The sequence below is a fragment of the Hypomesus nipponensis genome, chromosome 13 (assembly GCF_054491055.1).
Source record: "Hypomesus nipponensis isolate SF chromosome 13, ASM5449105v1, whole genome shotgun sequence".
NCBI classification, from domain to species: domain Eukaryota; kingdom Metazoa; phylum Chordata; class Actinopteri; order Osmeriformes; family Osmeridae; genus Hypomesus; species Hypomesus nipponensis.
This window is the reverse complement of record NC_140373.1, coordinates 3,753,302-3,771,042: the sequence shown is the minus strand read 5'-3', so window position 1 is coordinate 3,771,042 and position 17,741 is coordinate 3,753,302. Positions and strand designations below refer to the sequence as shown.

The 17,741-nt window shown below is 47.0% G+C and overlaps 1 protein-coding gene across 1 annotated transcript; it reads right to left on the bottom strand.

The window, feature by feature from the left end:
- Positions 1-1,894: 1,894 nt before the first annotated feature.
- Positions 1,895-17,110, bottom strand: ace (angiotensin I converting enzyme (peptidyl-dipeptidase A) 1). Its single transcript, XM_084669809.1, has 25 exons — positions 16,586-17,110; positions 13,034-13,201; positions 12,686-12,776; positions 11,041-11,184; positions 10,524-10,715; positions 10,132-10,229; positions 9,786-9,955; positions 9,318-9,541; positions 9,006-9,150; positions 8,692-8,790; positions 8,443-8,565; positions 7,997-8,208; positions 7,585-7,721; positions 7,316-7,474; positions 7,104-7,191; positions 6,301-6,444; positions 5,925-6,116; positions 5,659-5,756; positions 5,314-5,483; positions 4,789-5,012; positions 4,359-4,503; positions 4,019-4,117; positions 3,697-3,819; positions 3,395-3,579; positions 1,895-2,521 (listed from the first exon to the last, which is right to left on the bottom strand). Exons 1-25 carry the CDS (start codon positions 16,796-16,798, stop codon positions 2,274-2,276), a joined length of 3,891 nt encoding a protein of 1,296 aa, XP_084525935.1. The 5' UTR covers positions 16,799-17,110; the 3' UTR covers positions 1,895-2,273.
- Between the last annotated feature and the right edge of the window lie 631 nt (positions 17,111-17,741).

Below are 17,741 nucleotides of genomic sequence, written 5' to 3'. Positions count from 1 at the left end.
AGTGCAATATGCCATTGTTCTATTCTGAGGATCAGGATGTTTTCAGGATGTTTTAAGTATTTTGGTGAAAGCAGTGTTGTATGTTGTAAAAACATCCCATATTGGTTGTAAATGTATTTTCCATTTGTTGTGTACTGTACTTGTATGTACTGGAATAGACATTGGTGTATATTTAGTTTGATTTTAATTTCTATAATGTATTTTCAGATCTAAAATCCTCATGACATTTAGAAGCAGCACCAGATTTTCTCCCAAAAAGGTCAATCCGTTAATTTAAATCATTTGGGATTGTAAATGTCATTATTTTCTTCTCCTTGTATTTACAATTTTGTTCCATGTTGGTTGTAGGTTACGATGTCACACAGACCTAGAATTATATTTTGGGAGATATTTTTAGTAAGTTAAATGCTAAACTAGCAATGGTCATGCATTAACCAATGACAGAATGAACAGAATAACATGAGTGCCTTGCAAGTGATCAGCCCAGTATTGATATCTAAATGATGATGTTGCTACCACATGAGATGCCTGTTTGTAGCTCACAGCCTGGCCATGAGCTAACAAGCACACTGGGGAAGTCTTGATGGAGACCAAAAGAACAGTGAGTGAAGAGAGACATGATTACACTCCCACTCCCAACACTTCCGTTGGTTTTTGATCGACGGAACAGAAATCCTGTACGTAGAAAAGGCATAGAGAGAGAATGACAGAACGTTGCCACCGGATACGGAGTGGTCTCAGCAGCTGTCGTTGCCCCCTTCTGGAATCACCCCTACAGACTCTTTTTTTTTAGGAATAGAATAGCCTAGTGTCGTTAATGTGGTCCATCGCTGGTCCAACATGGTGGTGGGATGGTTGGAGTGCACTTGAATTGTCTGTGGCCGACAGGAGATGTGCTTCACTAAATGATTATTTATTACACTGTAAACTGTTTGAGTATCGCAGTTAAGTACCTGTGTGGCTTGTTACCAGAGTCACCCTGAGGGAGTCGCAACACTGGATGAAATATAAAGACCGTCTGCCACCGTGAGATTGCATCATTTTCGTGCACAGACACAAAAAATGGTGATGTTGAAATCTAAACTCTTGACTCTTTAAAGTAAAGAAATGTGGATCTATAATTTGATGAGATTTTGTTGATTTTGATTTGGTTGACATCTAGTTGTAGGTCCCAGAGAAAGACGAGTCTGTTGATGGGCTTCACTGTACCACTGGAAATCACTTAGTCCAGTCTTTGTCTGGAAATCCACTAAGATATATAATCAGCTTTACAGTTTGTTACCTTGTGTACGAGTGATACAAGACTGTTTTAATGAATAAATGTTTCCTGATTTGAAATGTGCATTTTTTTTAATACATTGCCACACTTTTGTGTTTTGTAAATTTCTTCACTGTGTTTTCGTATGTTTGTCCAATTCACGATGCGACCTGGGTCACCTGAGGTACTCTACCTGGGTCACCTGTGGTGCTCTGCCTGGGTCACCTGAGGTGCTCTGCCTGGGTCACCTGTGGTGCTCTACCTGGGTCACCTGAGGTGCTCTACCTGGGTCACCTGAGGTGCTCTACCTGGGGAGTGTGTCTTCGTAGTCTGCACCCTTGGCTCTACAGACCTTGTACTGACTAAATGAGTTGAGAAGGTGTGTGTGTGTGGGGGGAGGGGGGGGGGCTGCTGCTGCGTCAAGGCACTAGGTCTCCTCTGCTACACTGTGGGTTTATTTTATACTGTGCTGTTCCAGTGTAATTAAACAGTTTCTAAGAAGTCCATTGTTCTGCTTTGATAGTTGTGTGCTTGTTTGAGTCATTGTGCAGAACTGCTTCATGCGTTGCGTCTAATCGAGCCCAACCCCTGATGGCACTTGTCAATACAGCGTGACAAAAAAGCACATTTCTCTGTCTTTATTATACGAAGGCAATGTATTCACTGATCCAATCAAATATTTCAAAAATGCATACACAATTGATACTTTACAGACATTCATTTGAACAATTCTTAGTCCCAGTGTTCAAGTATCACAAATAAATTACAAAACAGTGTGCTTGGTTTTTTTTGCATACTGAAAATAATTTTGACTTTCAATTTATACAATAAATATACAAAACATCCGACACATGGAGAAAAGCAGACAGAAAGACAACTGAAACCGATAAAATCAAAACGCCATACAGTAGCACACATACAAACACTGATGTTGCACAAGATCCAAGGTCTTGTGATAACAGTAGCTACAGTTAGTGTGGCTTTAGCCAGTTAGCTGCTAACTAAAGCAACCATCTTATTTCTCTTGAAGCTCCATCTTAGAGGAAGACCTGCCACGTCCTCTTGACTTCCTGTATTTGTAGCCAATGAAGATGGTGGCCACCAGGAGAACCAGGCCCAGGACCAGGAGGACCCACTGGCCTGCTGCAGCCGCAGCGCTGTCCAGGCTCATCCCCAGGAAGTCCACCTTCCCTTCCCCTGGGCCGGGGGTCGAGCTGGGGCTAGGGGTGGGGGGCGCAGTCGGGGGAGCAGTGACCGTATCAGCTTTTAAAACACACACAAAAACAAACACACACACACACACACACACAGTGAGCAAGATGGATCCTGTTTCCATACAGTAAATGCAACCAGGCCAAAACAAAATCAATGTCTTGCAATTTGAAAGACAACACTGTAAATGTTCTGTGTGAACATTCGTGTTATAGTCTCATGGTTTCTGCTGTCTTTCATGCCTTTCTGCTGGCCTCATTCTTTCCATCGTATTCTCTTCCTCTGTCCCCCCCCCCCCCTCACACCCTGAGTCTCTATCTCCATTGTTTGTCCCAGGTATAGTGTTTCTGTCTGGTCTGACTGTTGGCTTCTGGCTGTATCTAATCTCCAACACATCCTTTCACCAGGAGCTCATCGGGGACTGGGGAACAGGGCTAGATTGATTTCCATGTAAGCTGTGGCAGACCAGGAATTCCCCAAATCAATGGTTCAACTGAAAGCTCTCTATGTTCTTGTGTCTCTTCTGTGGTTCATCCCATTGGCTTTGGCACATTTTTACAGAGTGGGATTGTGGGTATTCTTTATGAATGTACAGAAACCAATCAAAACTCATGCAGGTCCCTACCAGGACAATCAACTTTTAATGAGGTTAAATTCGTTTTTTTTTTTCTTCTTCTGCAGAATCACTGTCAATTATACTTTATTTACATTTGTATTTATTTTTCAGCAGATGCAATCCAAAATGACATCCAGTGCGTAGAAAATCCGGGGGGGGGGGGGAGGGTGAAGGACCCCTCCACGATGCGCTCAGCGTCACATTGCAGGATGACGTTTCTTGACCTAAGGGGGGGCTGAGGGGGACTCGATTCCAAGACGCATCCCAGGACTAACGCCCTACATCCCTGAGCCCTCGTGTGCACTTACTGGGTGGTTTCCAGTCGTACTCGGGCCAACCCCGGACCTCGCTGTTCTTGTTGTTCTCTGCCTCCAGCCAGTCTGTGAGAGGTTTGAAGTACTCCACCAGCGGCAGGGCGGACATGTGGGGCTGCCCTGTGATCATGGCCATGGCTTCCGGCCAGGGTTTACTGAAGCCCAGCTTCATCACATCACTGTAGACAGCAGGGGTCACAGGGTCAGGCAGGGGGCAGAGGGCAAATACACTTCTGGACCTTGAAATGAGTAAACTCAGTGTTTACACTCAGAGTGTGGCGAGGTGGCCTACTGACCCCAGCAGCTTCCCGGCCTCTTTAGACTTGTAGATGTCACAGGTGTGGAGGGGCCCCACGTGCTTGGCTGCATTGCACAGGGCCTGGTGGAACTGGAACTGGATGATGAAGCTCACAAAGTATCTGATGGTAGAACATATGCACACACTTGATGAATAAACGTCATTCTCACAGGCACAGGTTTACTGTAATCCAAGGAGTGGAGCATTCAGAAGGGTCCACTGAAAAGCCATCTTATTGTAAGTGGTGTTAGATGAACACTGTCCCCTAAAACCTTTCAAAAAGAATAGCAAAAAAAAAAAGTGATCAGTGAGTACTCTACCTGACATAGGGCACGTTAGCTGGGATGTGGAACTTTGCACCTGGGTCAAAGTCCATCTCTGTACGAGCCACAGGCGGACACAAGCCCTGGTACTTCATTCTGGAAGGGACACACAGACAGTGAGGCATTCAAATCGTACATTTTGCCTCTTTCACTCACACAATGAATCAATTAATCCCCTATTCTCACTTTACCGTTAATTTGTGATGTTTACTAATTGTTCCATCTCATGTTTGTAGGGATGTATGTTTGTGTGCATTCTAGATGCGCACAAACCTGAGGTTCCACCATTCTACAGGCGCACGTACCTGAGGTTCCACCATTCTACAGGCGCACGTACCTGAGGTTCCACCATTCCTTGTTGTACTCGGCCTCTGGGATGCGTCCATCAAACACCTTCCATCTCCACTGGTCCATCAGGTAGCCGAAGGGCAGGAAAGCGATCTTGTCCAAGGCGATGCTCATCAGGAAGTTGATGTCACTCTCTGTGGAGATCGACGTGTTCGGTAGCAGAGGTAAGGGAGTTGTAATCCGGAACAGAATAACGCTAACAAAATAACTGTACGGTACATAGACCATAAAAGGAAATATAATCTTGTCGGCACAACATACACATGCTGGTATTCACATGATGCATTTACAGAAGAGGCTTAATCCAAAGCCAAAGTACAAAGAGTGTGTTTTTGACAATACAGCAAAAAAAATCAAGAAAGTACATAATTCTAAGAAGAAACGATTCAATTTCGTTTCCCCAAGCAGTCTGACCCTACCATGGTTGCTCTCCACCTTGTCCAACAGGCCGATGCTCTGCAGGTGTTTGGGCGTGGCCACCGACAGGGCCAGCACGTCGCCGATGGCCTCGTGGAAACCCGGGTTGGCGCCGTCGCGGAACGAGATGGGCTGGTCCTTGTACTGCAGGAAGTACTGCACGTGGCCCATCTCGTGGTGCACGGTGATGAGGTCATCCATGGTTACCACGGTGCACTGTTTGATCCTGCAGGGGTACCAGGGGGAGCGTTAGGACCGACAGGAAGGGTGGATGTGTTGATATGTTGAAGAATGTAAACAAAGGATGGAAACAGTTGGATAAGAAGCTGCTCCGGAGGCTGGGCAGAGCTGGCCGGGATTTGAACTTTGGAGCCGTGTGGTCCGTGTGTAACCCTCAGGAGGTCAGCTGGTGTGCAACATGAACTACTAGTACAATTTTGCTAATGTGCCACAGCTACCAACTTGTTCATCAATCAAGTCTATTTTCATTTGCTTTGCATGCAAAGTGAGATTCTCTCCAAGTTGACCTGAAGTCTTTGCGGTTGTAGAAGTCCCAGGCGGAGGCGTGGCACACAACCTCTCGATCTTCAGGCTTCTCCAACATGGATTTGCTCCAGAACTCTGGAGGCATCGGTATCAGGCCCAAGGACTGGAAGAAGTTGTCGGACTCCTGGAACATCCTGGTTGCATTCCAGCCCTGTGAAGAGGCAGTACAAACACTGTCTGAGAGTCAACCTTAAAGATTGTGTTTCTGCATGTTCTTGTCTGTGTGTGTGTGTCTGTATTTGTGAGTGTGTCTCTGTATGTTTGCGTGTGTGTGCGTTTCCATAAAGGGACATGGCACAGCGTAGCTGCTTGAGGTGTGTGTTTACCTGTTTCACCATGGCTGGCGTGGCGTCCACCTGCGTAGCGTCGGGATATGGGATGGCCAAGTCCATGATTCCAGACCAAGTCTGAGCCCACATGTTCCCTAGCAAGGCCAGGACCACAGACACACAGTCATCCCATCAAGCATTGGGACCATCAACATCCCATCCCATTGGGAATGCCCATTTACATTTAGTAATTTAGCAGACGCTCTTATCCAGAGCGAGTTACAGTAAGACATTTCCCCCCCAATCCTGGGTGGCCCCCTTACCTAGCAGGTGAGCAGGGATGGGGCCCTTTAAGTTGATGTGATTGGCTCCGTACTTCTTGTAGAGGGATCGGCGCACGTAGGCGTGCACGTTGAGGTAGAGGGGTTCCAGTTCCTTCCACAAGCGCTCCAGGTCCTGCTCGAACGTGGGCGTCTCATACAGGGAGCGCCAGAAGGCTCCGTTGTCAGAGTGACCTGAAGACACACGGTCGCTGAGATGAGAGGGGACGTTTGGACGGTACGATCAACCCAATCCAATCCAACAGCTGGGTCCCAGCTGTTCGGACGATCTCATGGAATCCAGAGCAAACTATCCTTACCAACGACCGGCCCGACCCACATCTGTGGGTACCGGGGCTTTTATTTTGAGATGTCGTACCGTTGAGTGTGGCGGCTTTGTTGGCCAGCTCCACATATCTCTGGTAGTCCTGGCGCAGGGCCCGGCCCGAGGCATTCCTCCAGCCCTGCCAGGCAAACAGCAGCTCCTTGTAGTCCCTGGACTCTGCCATGATCTTCTGGAGGTCTGAAACCAAGACACGCCCTTGTTTATTACAGCTTCTCTAAAGCCTAGGGGGAAACCACGGCTGCACTGCATGGTTTGAGAGGCCAACAAAAGCATTGGATGTGTTCTCCCTTGGCCTCCCACTAGGTGAGTAACAGACCCATGTGGAGCCTTATCCAGCTGGATGCTCTAACTGACGTCATGCATGGGGCAAGCTAAGGCCCTGCCTTACCATAGTGCCTGATCATAGTGCCCGACCATAGTGCCTTACCATAGTGCCTGACCATAGTGCCTTACCATAGTGCCTTACCATAGTGCCTGACCATAGTGCCTGACCATAGTGCCTTACCATAGTGCCTGACCATAGTGCCTTACCATAGTGCCTGACCATAGTGCCTTACCATAGTGCCTGATCATAGTGCCTGACCATAGTGCCTGACCATAGTGCCTGACCATAGTGCCTGACCATAGTGCCTTACCATAGTGCCTGACCATAGCGCCCGACCATAGTGCCCGACCATAGTGCCTGACCATAGTGCCTTACCATAGTGCCTGACCATAGTGCCTGACCATAGTGCCTGACCATAGTGCCTGACCATAGTGCCTGACCATAGCGCCTGACCATAGCGCCTGACCATAGTGCCTGACCATAGTGATCACAGTACAGTACAGACTCTCACCTGGGTCGAGAGGGTGGCAGGTCCCGTTTTCTCGACACACTTTAGCCACGCTGTACTTAGTCTCCATGTTGGCCAGCAGATTGTTGTACTAGAAGAAGTAAAAAAAAAAAAAGCTATTATGGTGGAGACAATCCATGACACATCTATTCTGGTGAGCTTCCAGTCCGAACACTGAAGCGGTGGCGTCCAAGATGCATTCGAAACCCTCTTACCTCTATCAGTTCATGATCAGGAAGTCCTGCCCTCTCAATGTCACTCAGCTTGTTCAGGATTCGCTTGACGGACGCGTCCTGGAAGTCTGTGGTGTCGTAATTGCGGGCCTTCATCCCATAGGTCAGTGTGTGGTTGGACATGTCCAAGTTTTTCTGAAGCTGGAGACGAAGCCGTACAGTACACACACCATTTTGAAGAAGTGAGCGTGCGTTGAGTGAGAGTGAGAGTGAGAGTGAGAGAGAGAGAGAGAGAGCTAATCAAGTCTCACCATGTTCTGCTTGTTTGCGTCAGTGATGTCAGTGTTGTAGGTCCACGAGGCCTCAGTATAGTCGTTCCACACCACCTCTGCTGTGCTGTTGTACTCTGCCAGGAAGGCCTTGGCCTGCACCTCATCAGCTATTTTATCTGGAAACACATGTTTGGGCTCAGGCAAGGCACAGCAGTCAGGGCTTGGTACAGTGATTTGTTTGGAGAGCTGCGCGCAGCGCATTGATTCGCTCAGACCCTGCTTGCCCCCACTCGCGTTCTCTCTCTCTCACTACAACCTGAATGTCCAAACCTTGAATTTTTTGATCTTTGATCAATTTTAAAGAGGTGAATTCATTCTGTGGGAAACACAGGAGTCATATACTGTAAATAACTGAAATGATGAGATCACTCCACAATCACTCATCTCTCACCAATATCCTCAGGGTAGCCCTCTGGCATGGGTGGGACCCAGTTGAAGTCAGGCCAACCCAGAGTCTCGTTCTGGTTCTGGTTCTGCTTCTCCAGCCAGATGGTGATTGGCTCAAAGTATTTCATGAGCGAACTGGCATCCATCTTCCGTGTTCCAAGAGCATCTTGTAGAACTTCCTCCCAGGGTTTGGAAGACCCAGATTGAAGCACCTTCCTGGGATAGGGGAAAGAAAACACACGGTCTCTGATCACTCAGCTCCAACATCTTTGGAGGGTTTCAGGTTTGAATCCATAGAAAAGGGTCAGAAGAAAAGCCATGAAACATCGTCTGAGTTCGTAAACGTCTATTACAGTCGGAAATGAATATTGAGGTTGAGAAGGACTTCATTAGCCTAGTTCATGTTGGCCCTTAGTCGAAGAGAGAGGAGGCCATCTTCAGAATACTCACGCTAAGATGGCTCCTGCCTCTTTGGACCTGTAGATGTCACATGTATGCAGGGGCCCCATGTGGTTTGCGGCCTGGCACAGCTTCTCATGGAACTGGAACTGCAGGATAAAACTCACAAAATACCTGCAGGGGTGAAGCCAAGTTAGTCAATGTCAATGACATTACCGTAACCCAATCTATGTGTGTGTGTGTGTGTGTGTGTGTGTGTGTGTATGTGCGCAAGTGGGCTTAAACCGGGTCTTCCAGTACCTGATGTATGGCGTGTTTCCAGGAATGTGGTATTTCGCCCCAGCGTCAAAGTGTTCCTCTGTACGTCTCGTTGGCGGGCAGATCCCCTGGTATTTTGTTCTTAAAAAAAAAAAAACCCCAGTCATTCTCCCTCACCTCTAAAGCAGTCAGCAACGGTGTCAGTATCAGCGGAGCAATGCAAATCTAAAGGACATTTCGATTATTATGCCTACTTAGAAGGTCATTTACACATAACAGTTTCAACTTGTGTAAAAGGAGATGAATTCCTTTCCCTCGTTCAGCCAAGCATGTGATTCGAAATACGTGGTACTGACCTGAGGTTCCACCACTCAGCGTTGTAGCGGTCTGGGGGGGTCCGGCCACTGAACACCCCCCACCTCCACTGGTCAATCAGATAGCCGAACGGGAGGAAGGCCATCTTTTCTAACGCCATCTTCAGCAGGTAGTTGATGTCACTCTCTGCACACACACACACACAGATGTACACACACACACTTTTTAAGCAACACCAAACTGTATTTCCTTACAGTCTGAACTTTCAGGGTCACATTCCCTGTGGAATATAGTAATATGTACTGTATATAGTAGCATATTCTAAATATGGATTCTGGGTGTAGCAGCTGTACCGTCATCGTTCACCAGCGTTGGCAGCAGGCCGATGGTGTTCAGGTGCTTGGGGGTGGACACGGAGAGGGACAGCACGTCTCCGATGGCCTCGTGGAAGCCAGGGTTGGCCCCGCGGCGGAAGCTGACGGGCAGGTCCTTGTACTGCAGGTAGTACTCCACATGACCCATCTCGTGGTGCACGGTGAATAGCTGCTCCATGGTCACCGTGGTGCACTGTTTGATCCTGAGGGGGGGGGGGGGGGGTGAGTGTGTGAGTGTGTGTGAGGTCTTTATTGATAAACTGTATGGTACTGTGTATCTGTTCATTTGAATATATGATTTGATATAGATTCGTGACAATATTGATCTTTTTTTTTTCTTTACACAGGTATGCTCATTCATGTTCATTGCTCACTTCTCTGCTGAAGATGCAGTTACGTTGAAAGAGTTGCTTTTGCCACGCAAAAAAAAAGGATCTGTAAGCTGACCTGAAGTCCTCTCTGTTGTAGAAGTCCCAGGCAGAGGCGTGGCACACAACCTCTCGACCTTCAGGCTTCTCCAACATGGACTTTTCCCAGAACTTGTCGGGCATCTCGATCAGGCCCAGAGATGTGAAGAACTCCTCAGCCACACGAAACATGCGAGTGGAATTATAACCCTGACAGAGACAGACAGAAACAAGTAGAGAAAGACCGATAAAATAACATTAGAATGTGTAGATCGATTTGATAGTCCCGATGGAAATCGGTCTTGGACAATGTCCAAGTTTTTACTGTAAGATACAAACGATACAGCGCACGCACACAATAACAGTCTTCACTTTCACACACGTACTTGTTTCAACATCTCCTCCGTCACGTCCACATTGGGTTTGCCAGGGAAGGGGATCATCATGTCGTAGATGTTGTTCCAGGTTTGAGACCACATGTTACCTGAATGGAAGGTGGAAGACCATTTAGAGTCAGTGAATCTCTGTTTCCCCTCACTGACCAACACACTGTCTGGACACAGCTGTAAAGGATGCTGAGCCATGAACTCAATTAGCAGCATGAAAAAATGAGCAAACATTAAATTATTTGCTCATTTTCAGGTGAATATCCTCTACATTTTCCATTTAGATTAAACAAGATTAGTTTGTTCAATATTTATCCTGGACTGATCGAGTTTAAAGGAACACAAATCTCATCTCTGCTCGTGACAGGGGAGAGAGTGAGAAGATACTGTACCTAACAAGTGAGCTGGGATTGGTCCTTTGAGGTTGATGTACTTGGGGCCATAGTGATTGTACAGCTTCCTGCGTACGAAGGCGTGCAGGTTGTTGTAAAGTGGCTGGATGGTTTTGTAGATCTGTTCCAGGTCGTTCTCGAAGGTGGCCGACTCGTACCACGAGCGCCAGTACGCCCCGGTGTCAGCATGGCCTACACATGAAGCAGAGGACAGTCCCATATGATGACCTTTCATCCATCCATCATCTATTCTTCTTTTCTCCCTGTCTCTCTCTCTTTTGCCCTTTTGCTCTCTACCTTTCTCTTTCCGACCCTCTCTTTCCTTTTCATTTCTCTTTCTCTCACACACACACATTCTAACCTCGTTCTCATTCCAACCACAGATATCCCTTCGAAACGTGTCATCGTATCCAATCACAACGTCCAACCTCAAATCACAGCTAGCTTTCAGCTAATGTTAGCAGCCTGCTCGACAGTTATCCCGTGGGTTAAAGATCAGCATGGTGTGACATCTTACCGTCAGCGAGGGAAGCCTTGTTGCTGAGCTCCACAAACCTGGGGTAGTGCGGCCTGAGGGGCACCCCCGAGGCATTGTGCCAGCCCTCCCATGCGTACAGCAGCCGCTTGTAGCTCCGAGAGGTGGCCATGATTTGGGATATCTCTGGGGGAAGAGAAACAGGTAGAGGGGGAATCTTTTAACAATGCTCACAACAACTAGTTCTGCTTTAAAAACACTTCGCGGAGGTGGCTAGCAAGTGCTACCAACGGCACTGACCGCAGACACGCACAGTTGAGTGCTACTTAACCACGTCTGAGGTTTTACATTACATTTAGTCATTTAGCAGACGCTCTTATCCAGAGCGACTTACAGTAAGTACAGGGACATTTCCCCAGAAGCAAGTAGTGCCTTGCCCAAGGACACAATGTCATTTGGCACAGCCGGTAATCGAACCAGCGGCCTTCAGATTACTGGCCTGACTCCCTAACCGCTCAGCCATCTGAATCCTAGTTTTGAATGTTTACATGACTTGTGTGACACTACTCCTCAGCACACACATTAGCACCGAGATTAGCCCTGAGTTATGGTGACGGCAGACTAAAGCTTCCTTAAAACAACATGTCTGTTTACATGCCAGACACACAAAGGGAGTGTGATAAGAGGGGGAAATTGAAGGCCTTGGAACAAAGTGGGCTAGTGAGATGTGTGGAACAGGGAGATGACCCCTTGGTGTGGTCAACCCCTCAGGGTTTCTGTCTGTTATGATAATAAAGATGGTGTGTGTGTGTGTTTTGGGAAGGTGTGTGTGTGTGTGTGGGGGGGGGGGGGGCAGCTACTTTCTGTCTGTTTCACCCAATGTTCAGTTTTGTTGATTTTAACTCAGGATAAACTGTAGGTTGTCCTGGTGGTAGCCAGTTTATAATTTCTCTGTGCTTGTGGAGGTGTTGGTTTAGTCTTGCATGCCTTAGCTTAAGGAACCTTTGATATTTAATTTCAGTATATTGTATGTATTTCACTGTGACAACAACTCTACTGAATCCTTATCGTGGGTTTTACAGTAGTTTATGCGAACACTGCAAACACAACACATTAAGGTGTGTATTTTGGCATTGTGAGCTTTCCATTAGTGTTTGGCTACAGCAGCATGTTGAGACACAGACCTATTGTTGAAACACTTCGATTATTGAGAATGATATATTAAATTGATGTGTTTTAGAGTGCCCTGAGTAGCAGACTTCCATCATGCTGTTTGTGTAGCCTTTTTACCCACCATCCTAACAAGCTTCATCCACCTCAGACTAATTGTCCTCATCCTGTTTCTTTTCCTCAAGTCGATACAATCACTTCCTCTGCACTGCTTCTCTTGTTATTCTGTTGGAGTATTCCTCCTTTCGATCTCTGCCTACTTCTCTTTGTTAGACTAGAACATTGTCCAAAGACAAATATAAAATAGACAATCCATATGGGAAAATGTGCTGGCCTAAAAGCCTATGAATTACTGTTAAAGTTCACAGACGCTGATATTTTGCACGAGTGAAGGAATTTCCCTTTTTCGACTCAATCTGGTAACACCTTTTGTTCTAGACGCGAAGAAGAAGTGTTCAGTTGTATGTTTAAAGGATCGCTATATGGTTTAGTAACATTTGATTTAATCAACGCGTACCTGGCTCAAGATTCCAGCAAGGTTCTCCAGGTGTGGGACACACTTTGGCTGTAGAATATATTTTATCCATGGTGCTGAGAATGGTGTTGTACTGGGAAATCATTGGGGGAAAAGAACATTAACTTCAAACTGAAACAAAACGTATTGTCTACTTAAGAAATATGACCTAACAGCATATCAGTGAAACAATGCAGAAGTAGCAGCACTTAAGAATCATCCCCTTTATCTCAAATCTGATGCTGAAGTTATTGTCAAAGTCATCCCCAGATAGAGGAAACAGTTCCACCCATTAAAACACTGACATACTTAATCTTATGATTCAGCTTTTGCACATATGAAGACACTGACCTCCTCTCTCTCAGTGGTGGGGAGATTGGCAGCTCCCAGCTCGTTGATTTTCTTAATGAGCTTCTTCAGCTCGGGAGCGAAGCCATTGAGGGTTGCGTCGGGGAAGACTTGTTTGGCCTTCTTCCCCCAGGCTTCTGTGAAGGCCTGCTCCTCCAGAGATGCAGCCACCTGCAGACACAAGCACACCCAGCTCAGTAATCAGCGTGTCGATGTCTTTGGGATTATCAAGGTGAATCAGATGGCTAAGCAGTGAGGGAGTCGGGCTCGTAATCAGAAGGTTGCCGGATCGATTCCCCACTGTGCCAAATGACGTTGTGTCCTTGGGCAAGGCATTTCACCCTATTTGCCTTGGGGGGAATGTCCCTGTACTAACTGTAAGTCGCTCTGGATAAGAGTGTCTGCTAAATGACTAAATGTAAATCATCACCTCAAGGTGCTGAGAAGGTACACTGAGTTTACCCCAAACTTGTTTGGAAACAAATTACTATTTTATGAATCTAATCTCTGAAATAAAAAAACTTTTAATTGGATGAACTATTTGATCTTGACTGTTGCTGAAAAGCCATGCCTTTCTGCTCTGGAGGGCTTCGAAGTGTCACAGAGAGGAGCAAGGCTGGGTCAGGAAATAACAACCTCAGTTAGAGTGAGGTCAATGTTAACGGCACTTACAATGTCCACCTAGAAGCCTTCACGGCACGTGTCGACACATCCACTATTGTTACAGGGAAGGTCAGAGTGTAGACTGTGGTCTAATGAGTGCTGTTCTGTGTGATAGTGATGGATTGAAGAGTTCTCTGAGACAAGGCCATGCAACATAGAACCTGTTCTTTTATCATTGTAGCACCGACAGCGACACAGTATACCAGGTGTGACGGTTTGAGTTTTCATCACGACGACCAAATAAACCTTGGTTTGCAGCACCAGTCAGCTGACAAGATGTCAAAAGGCTGTCAGGAATTCATGTCTGGATGACTGCTGTAGCAGAAACCACAATCACCCCCCCTGCATCACAAGTCATGTGTAATATTTACATATTTACAAAACCACAGCCATGTTAGTCCTACTGAGGTCCATATTGCATGTCAGATCCAACTATTGTGCAACAAATGATTTCACATAACACATTACTCACTCACAAACTAGCAGCGTCATTTGAACCATAGTACATCATAACAGCTCTGTCAAATCACTGACATTTGCCCCAGAACTGATAGAATGGTCTATCTATCTCTCACTGATTAACCCACAGTAAACCGGACACAGTGTGATGCATCAACTCAATCTCTCCGTCTACTCCTCTCTCTTATGTCCGGTCTCTTGTTCTACCTTTCTCGCTCTCTGTTCCCTTCCAGGCTGTAAAACATAAAATTACATTATAAAGTTGTTATGGTTTATAGACACTTCATATTTGTTCTTTCCCCATTCTGTTATGGTTTATAGATACTTCTTTTCTTTACACATTCTGCAGCAATAACAACCTACATACATTTCCTTGTTTCTCTCGTACTGTATAATGTACTCCTCTCAAAGTCTCTGTGTGTGCGTGTCTAAACAGTATAGGCACATTAGGATGGTCACATCTGGCCCAACTCCGTTGTTCCCTCTAAAAGGGAATTTCCAAAGTGTACTTTTCTTAAAGAGTGTAATGTTCACTTCAGAACAACTACTGAATGAAAAGGCAGAGAAGGAACTTCTTTGAGTTTGAGGAGCTTAGTTTTTGTAAAGTGTGAGCTGAACCCAGGCAGCTTCATAAAGAGCAAACCCACGATGGTTTTGGACGGGCAGTGCCAGTTACAAAGTGCTTGGTTGATATTCCAGAAGTGTGTCAAAGGGCCGAGGGTCGTCCACAATCACTGCTGCTGCTTTAGGTCTCCTGTTCTGGGCTGATTATAAACCCCAGGACCAGGCCTCCTGCCTTTTGATCCTGTTTTCGCATCTCATTTGCACTGAGATGAAATGATCTACCACCTCTGAAGCAGCAAGGAGTGAGTGTGTGCGTGTTCATGTGTGTGTGTGAGCATGTGTGCGTGTGTGCGCGCAATGCAGGCATGTGTGTTGGTGTGGCCAACAAACTAGTCGAGCACACCCACACACGTGCCTACTTGCTCCTGTGTGCCCGACTAGTTGGTTGGCCACACCCCCTACAATGCAGCCTTTTCCTAAATCCTAGAATGAATTTCACTTCCACCAGAAGAAAAACAAAGCTCAACGTCAGGGCTCCACCTGGGGGTTTCCAGGAAGGACCCCAGTGGCAGGAGTGGACAGCCGTGTACATCCCAGCACACTCCAGTGTCAGCCTGGCTAATCCAGTGCCAGGGCTGACATGAGCACAGAGAACAAGCTCCTCTCTGGCTGCCAAATCCTATCGAGCTCAAAGCCCCTGATTCCCTTTGATCCCGTCTTTGAAGTGTCCAGAATAATAGCGTTCATAACTGGCAGCCCACAGGTCGGACCCAAGCTTGCTTTTCTTGCACCTCACGTCCCGGGTGCATCCTGGGAGAGGCAGGCATTGTGTGGAATGACCCCTGTGACACGAGCGAGGCAGGGGAGAGCCTACACCTGTTGTGTTGGACATGTGCCGCAGTCCAGCTCTAAGCTGGGCTGGTGGTGTTGTAAAAACCCTGTTGAGACAGCTGCCTGACAAGGGAAGGCAAAATAAACTAGACAAAGGCGGTCGATTCTTGACACTGTGTATGTGTTCATTCTATGTGTGTGTGTGTGTAGGTGGCTTGGATGGATGGATGGATGGGTGGGTGGGTGGGTTTGTGCCCATGCATGTGCATGAGAGTTGTTGCGTTTGTCTTCCTAAATCTCCTTTCTCGGTGCTGGAAAATTGCACATTTTCACTGATCCCACCAACTGTCTGGATTCTGGTGTTGTCTCTCTGTTTTCCAGCCTGCATCACCTCTCCGTGTGTGGAAATGCAAATGGCCCTCTAGCATGCAGAGAGAGGAAATGGTAAAAGTAGAACCATCTGGAGACAGTAAGCTACTGCCTCTTTTGGCAGAAAGATCCTCAAACTCCCCAAAAATATTTACAGCATCAACTAAGACAAAGTCTTATGGAAGCCTTGTGGCAAGCAAGGTTTACTGGGACGAAAAAAGACTCTGTCCTTATAGCCCAATAGAAAACAAATAGAACCAGGCATTAGAACTACTAACCATCTGATGAAACACACTGGCTGATTCCCCCTGCTCACAGCCCCAAAACTCTGCCAACCTCCTCTGGAACTCGTTTCAAAGACTCAGAGACGCCCGAGCCACATGTGTTCGGATTGCTTTTCAAGGCAGCAGAAACGCACATGCAGAGTTGGCCCAGCAGTGTGGTAACGGGGCATGTCATTCTGGACGACCATGAATAGGCGTGATCCTAAAGTCCCCAAAGTCATGCAGGGCTTCGCTCAACAGACATCCCTCTGTGGGTGCAGTCGTGATACAAGAAAGCGATCCGGCAAATCACAAACACCACTCTACGGTCTTTTTAAGGTTTTTGATAAAGCAAAAAAAAAAATTTGCAAACATATTTTATGTGTAAATGTTAACAGTACACTACCTGCAGCTCGGAATTGTGGTCCGTCAAGTTCGTGTTGTAAGTCCAGCTAGCACTGGTGCTGAGGAAGAAGACTTGCTCTGCTGTGCTGTTGTAGTCGTTGACAAACCGTTGGGCTTCCACCTCTGTTGGTGCGTAATCTCCTGGCATCCACTCTGATGGCAGGGCATCAGAGAGTCCCAGGACTGGCAGCAGTAGCACTGCTGCCCACAGCATTCTGGCCCCGTTGCAGTCTCCACAACCTGGGGAGAAAAGCCTAGAGGCAGTGCTGGAAAAGCAGTGTCAGAGAAGAGCAGCGCAGGCTTCTGATCCACTTGTTGCTGCTGCAAGTGTGCACCTTTCCTGAGTGTTGCTTTTATCCAAGTTGCCTCTGCCTATTTGTCAAACGCTGTGCAGCCACAGCTAAGTTCCCTTCTTAAATACCAGCTGAACCCAGCCCACACTTCTCTGCAGACGTCCCCTCGCCACTTTACAGCGCGGCACTGACACTATCTCTCTCTCTCTCTCACTCACTTCCTCCTTCTTGTTTAACCTGCTCATTTGCCCCTCTCTCTCTCCTTCTCAGTCTCTCTTTCTTCCCCCCTTCTTCCTTTCCCCTCAAGGCTTCCTGGTTGGTCAGCGTTGGTAATGATCAGAATCACAAGAGCTGCCCCTATGCGCTGCCTGAAGCTGCCACTGTGGTGTCAGACAGGAGATCAGTTTTTACACTCTATCGCTGCTGACAGGCGGCTCCTCAATCACCCACACTCCACACCCCCTCCCCTCAACCCACAGGATGAGAGAAAGAGAGGAGAGAGAGAGAAACGAAAGAATGAAAGAGAGAAGTAGTCGGAGGAGGGGGAGACAGAGTTAGAGTGAGAGGAAAAGACAGGAACAAAGAGGGAGATAGGAGGGAGAGCAAGAGGGAGAGAGGAGGCAAACCCAGCAATGTGGAGGTGAGAGACGGGGGAGGGGGAAAGAGATTATGAGGTGGGAGTTCCAGAGACACAATATGAGTGAAATGGGATTCTTATGTACAACAAGTGCTGTTTCTCCCTGCCCTGGGTGTTTTCCTGTGTTCTGTGTCATTGTCTTCACCTGTCTTGGTAATTGCTTTGTTGTTTCGGTTAGCTCGTTTGTGTTATTGCATCCACCTGTGTCCTGTTTGGCAGTGTTTCTA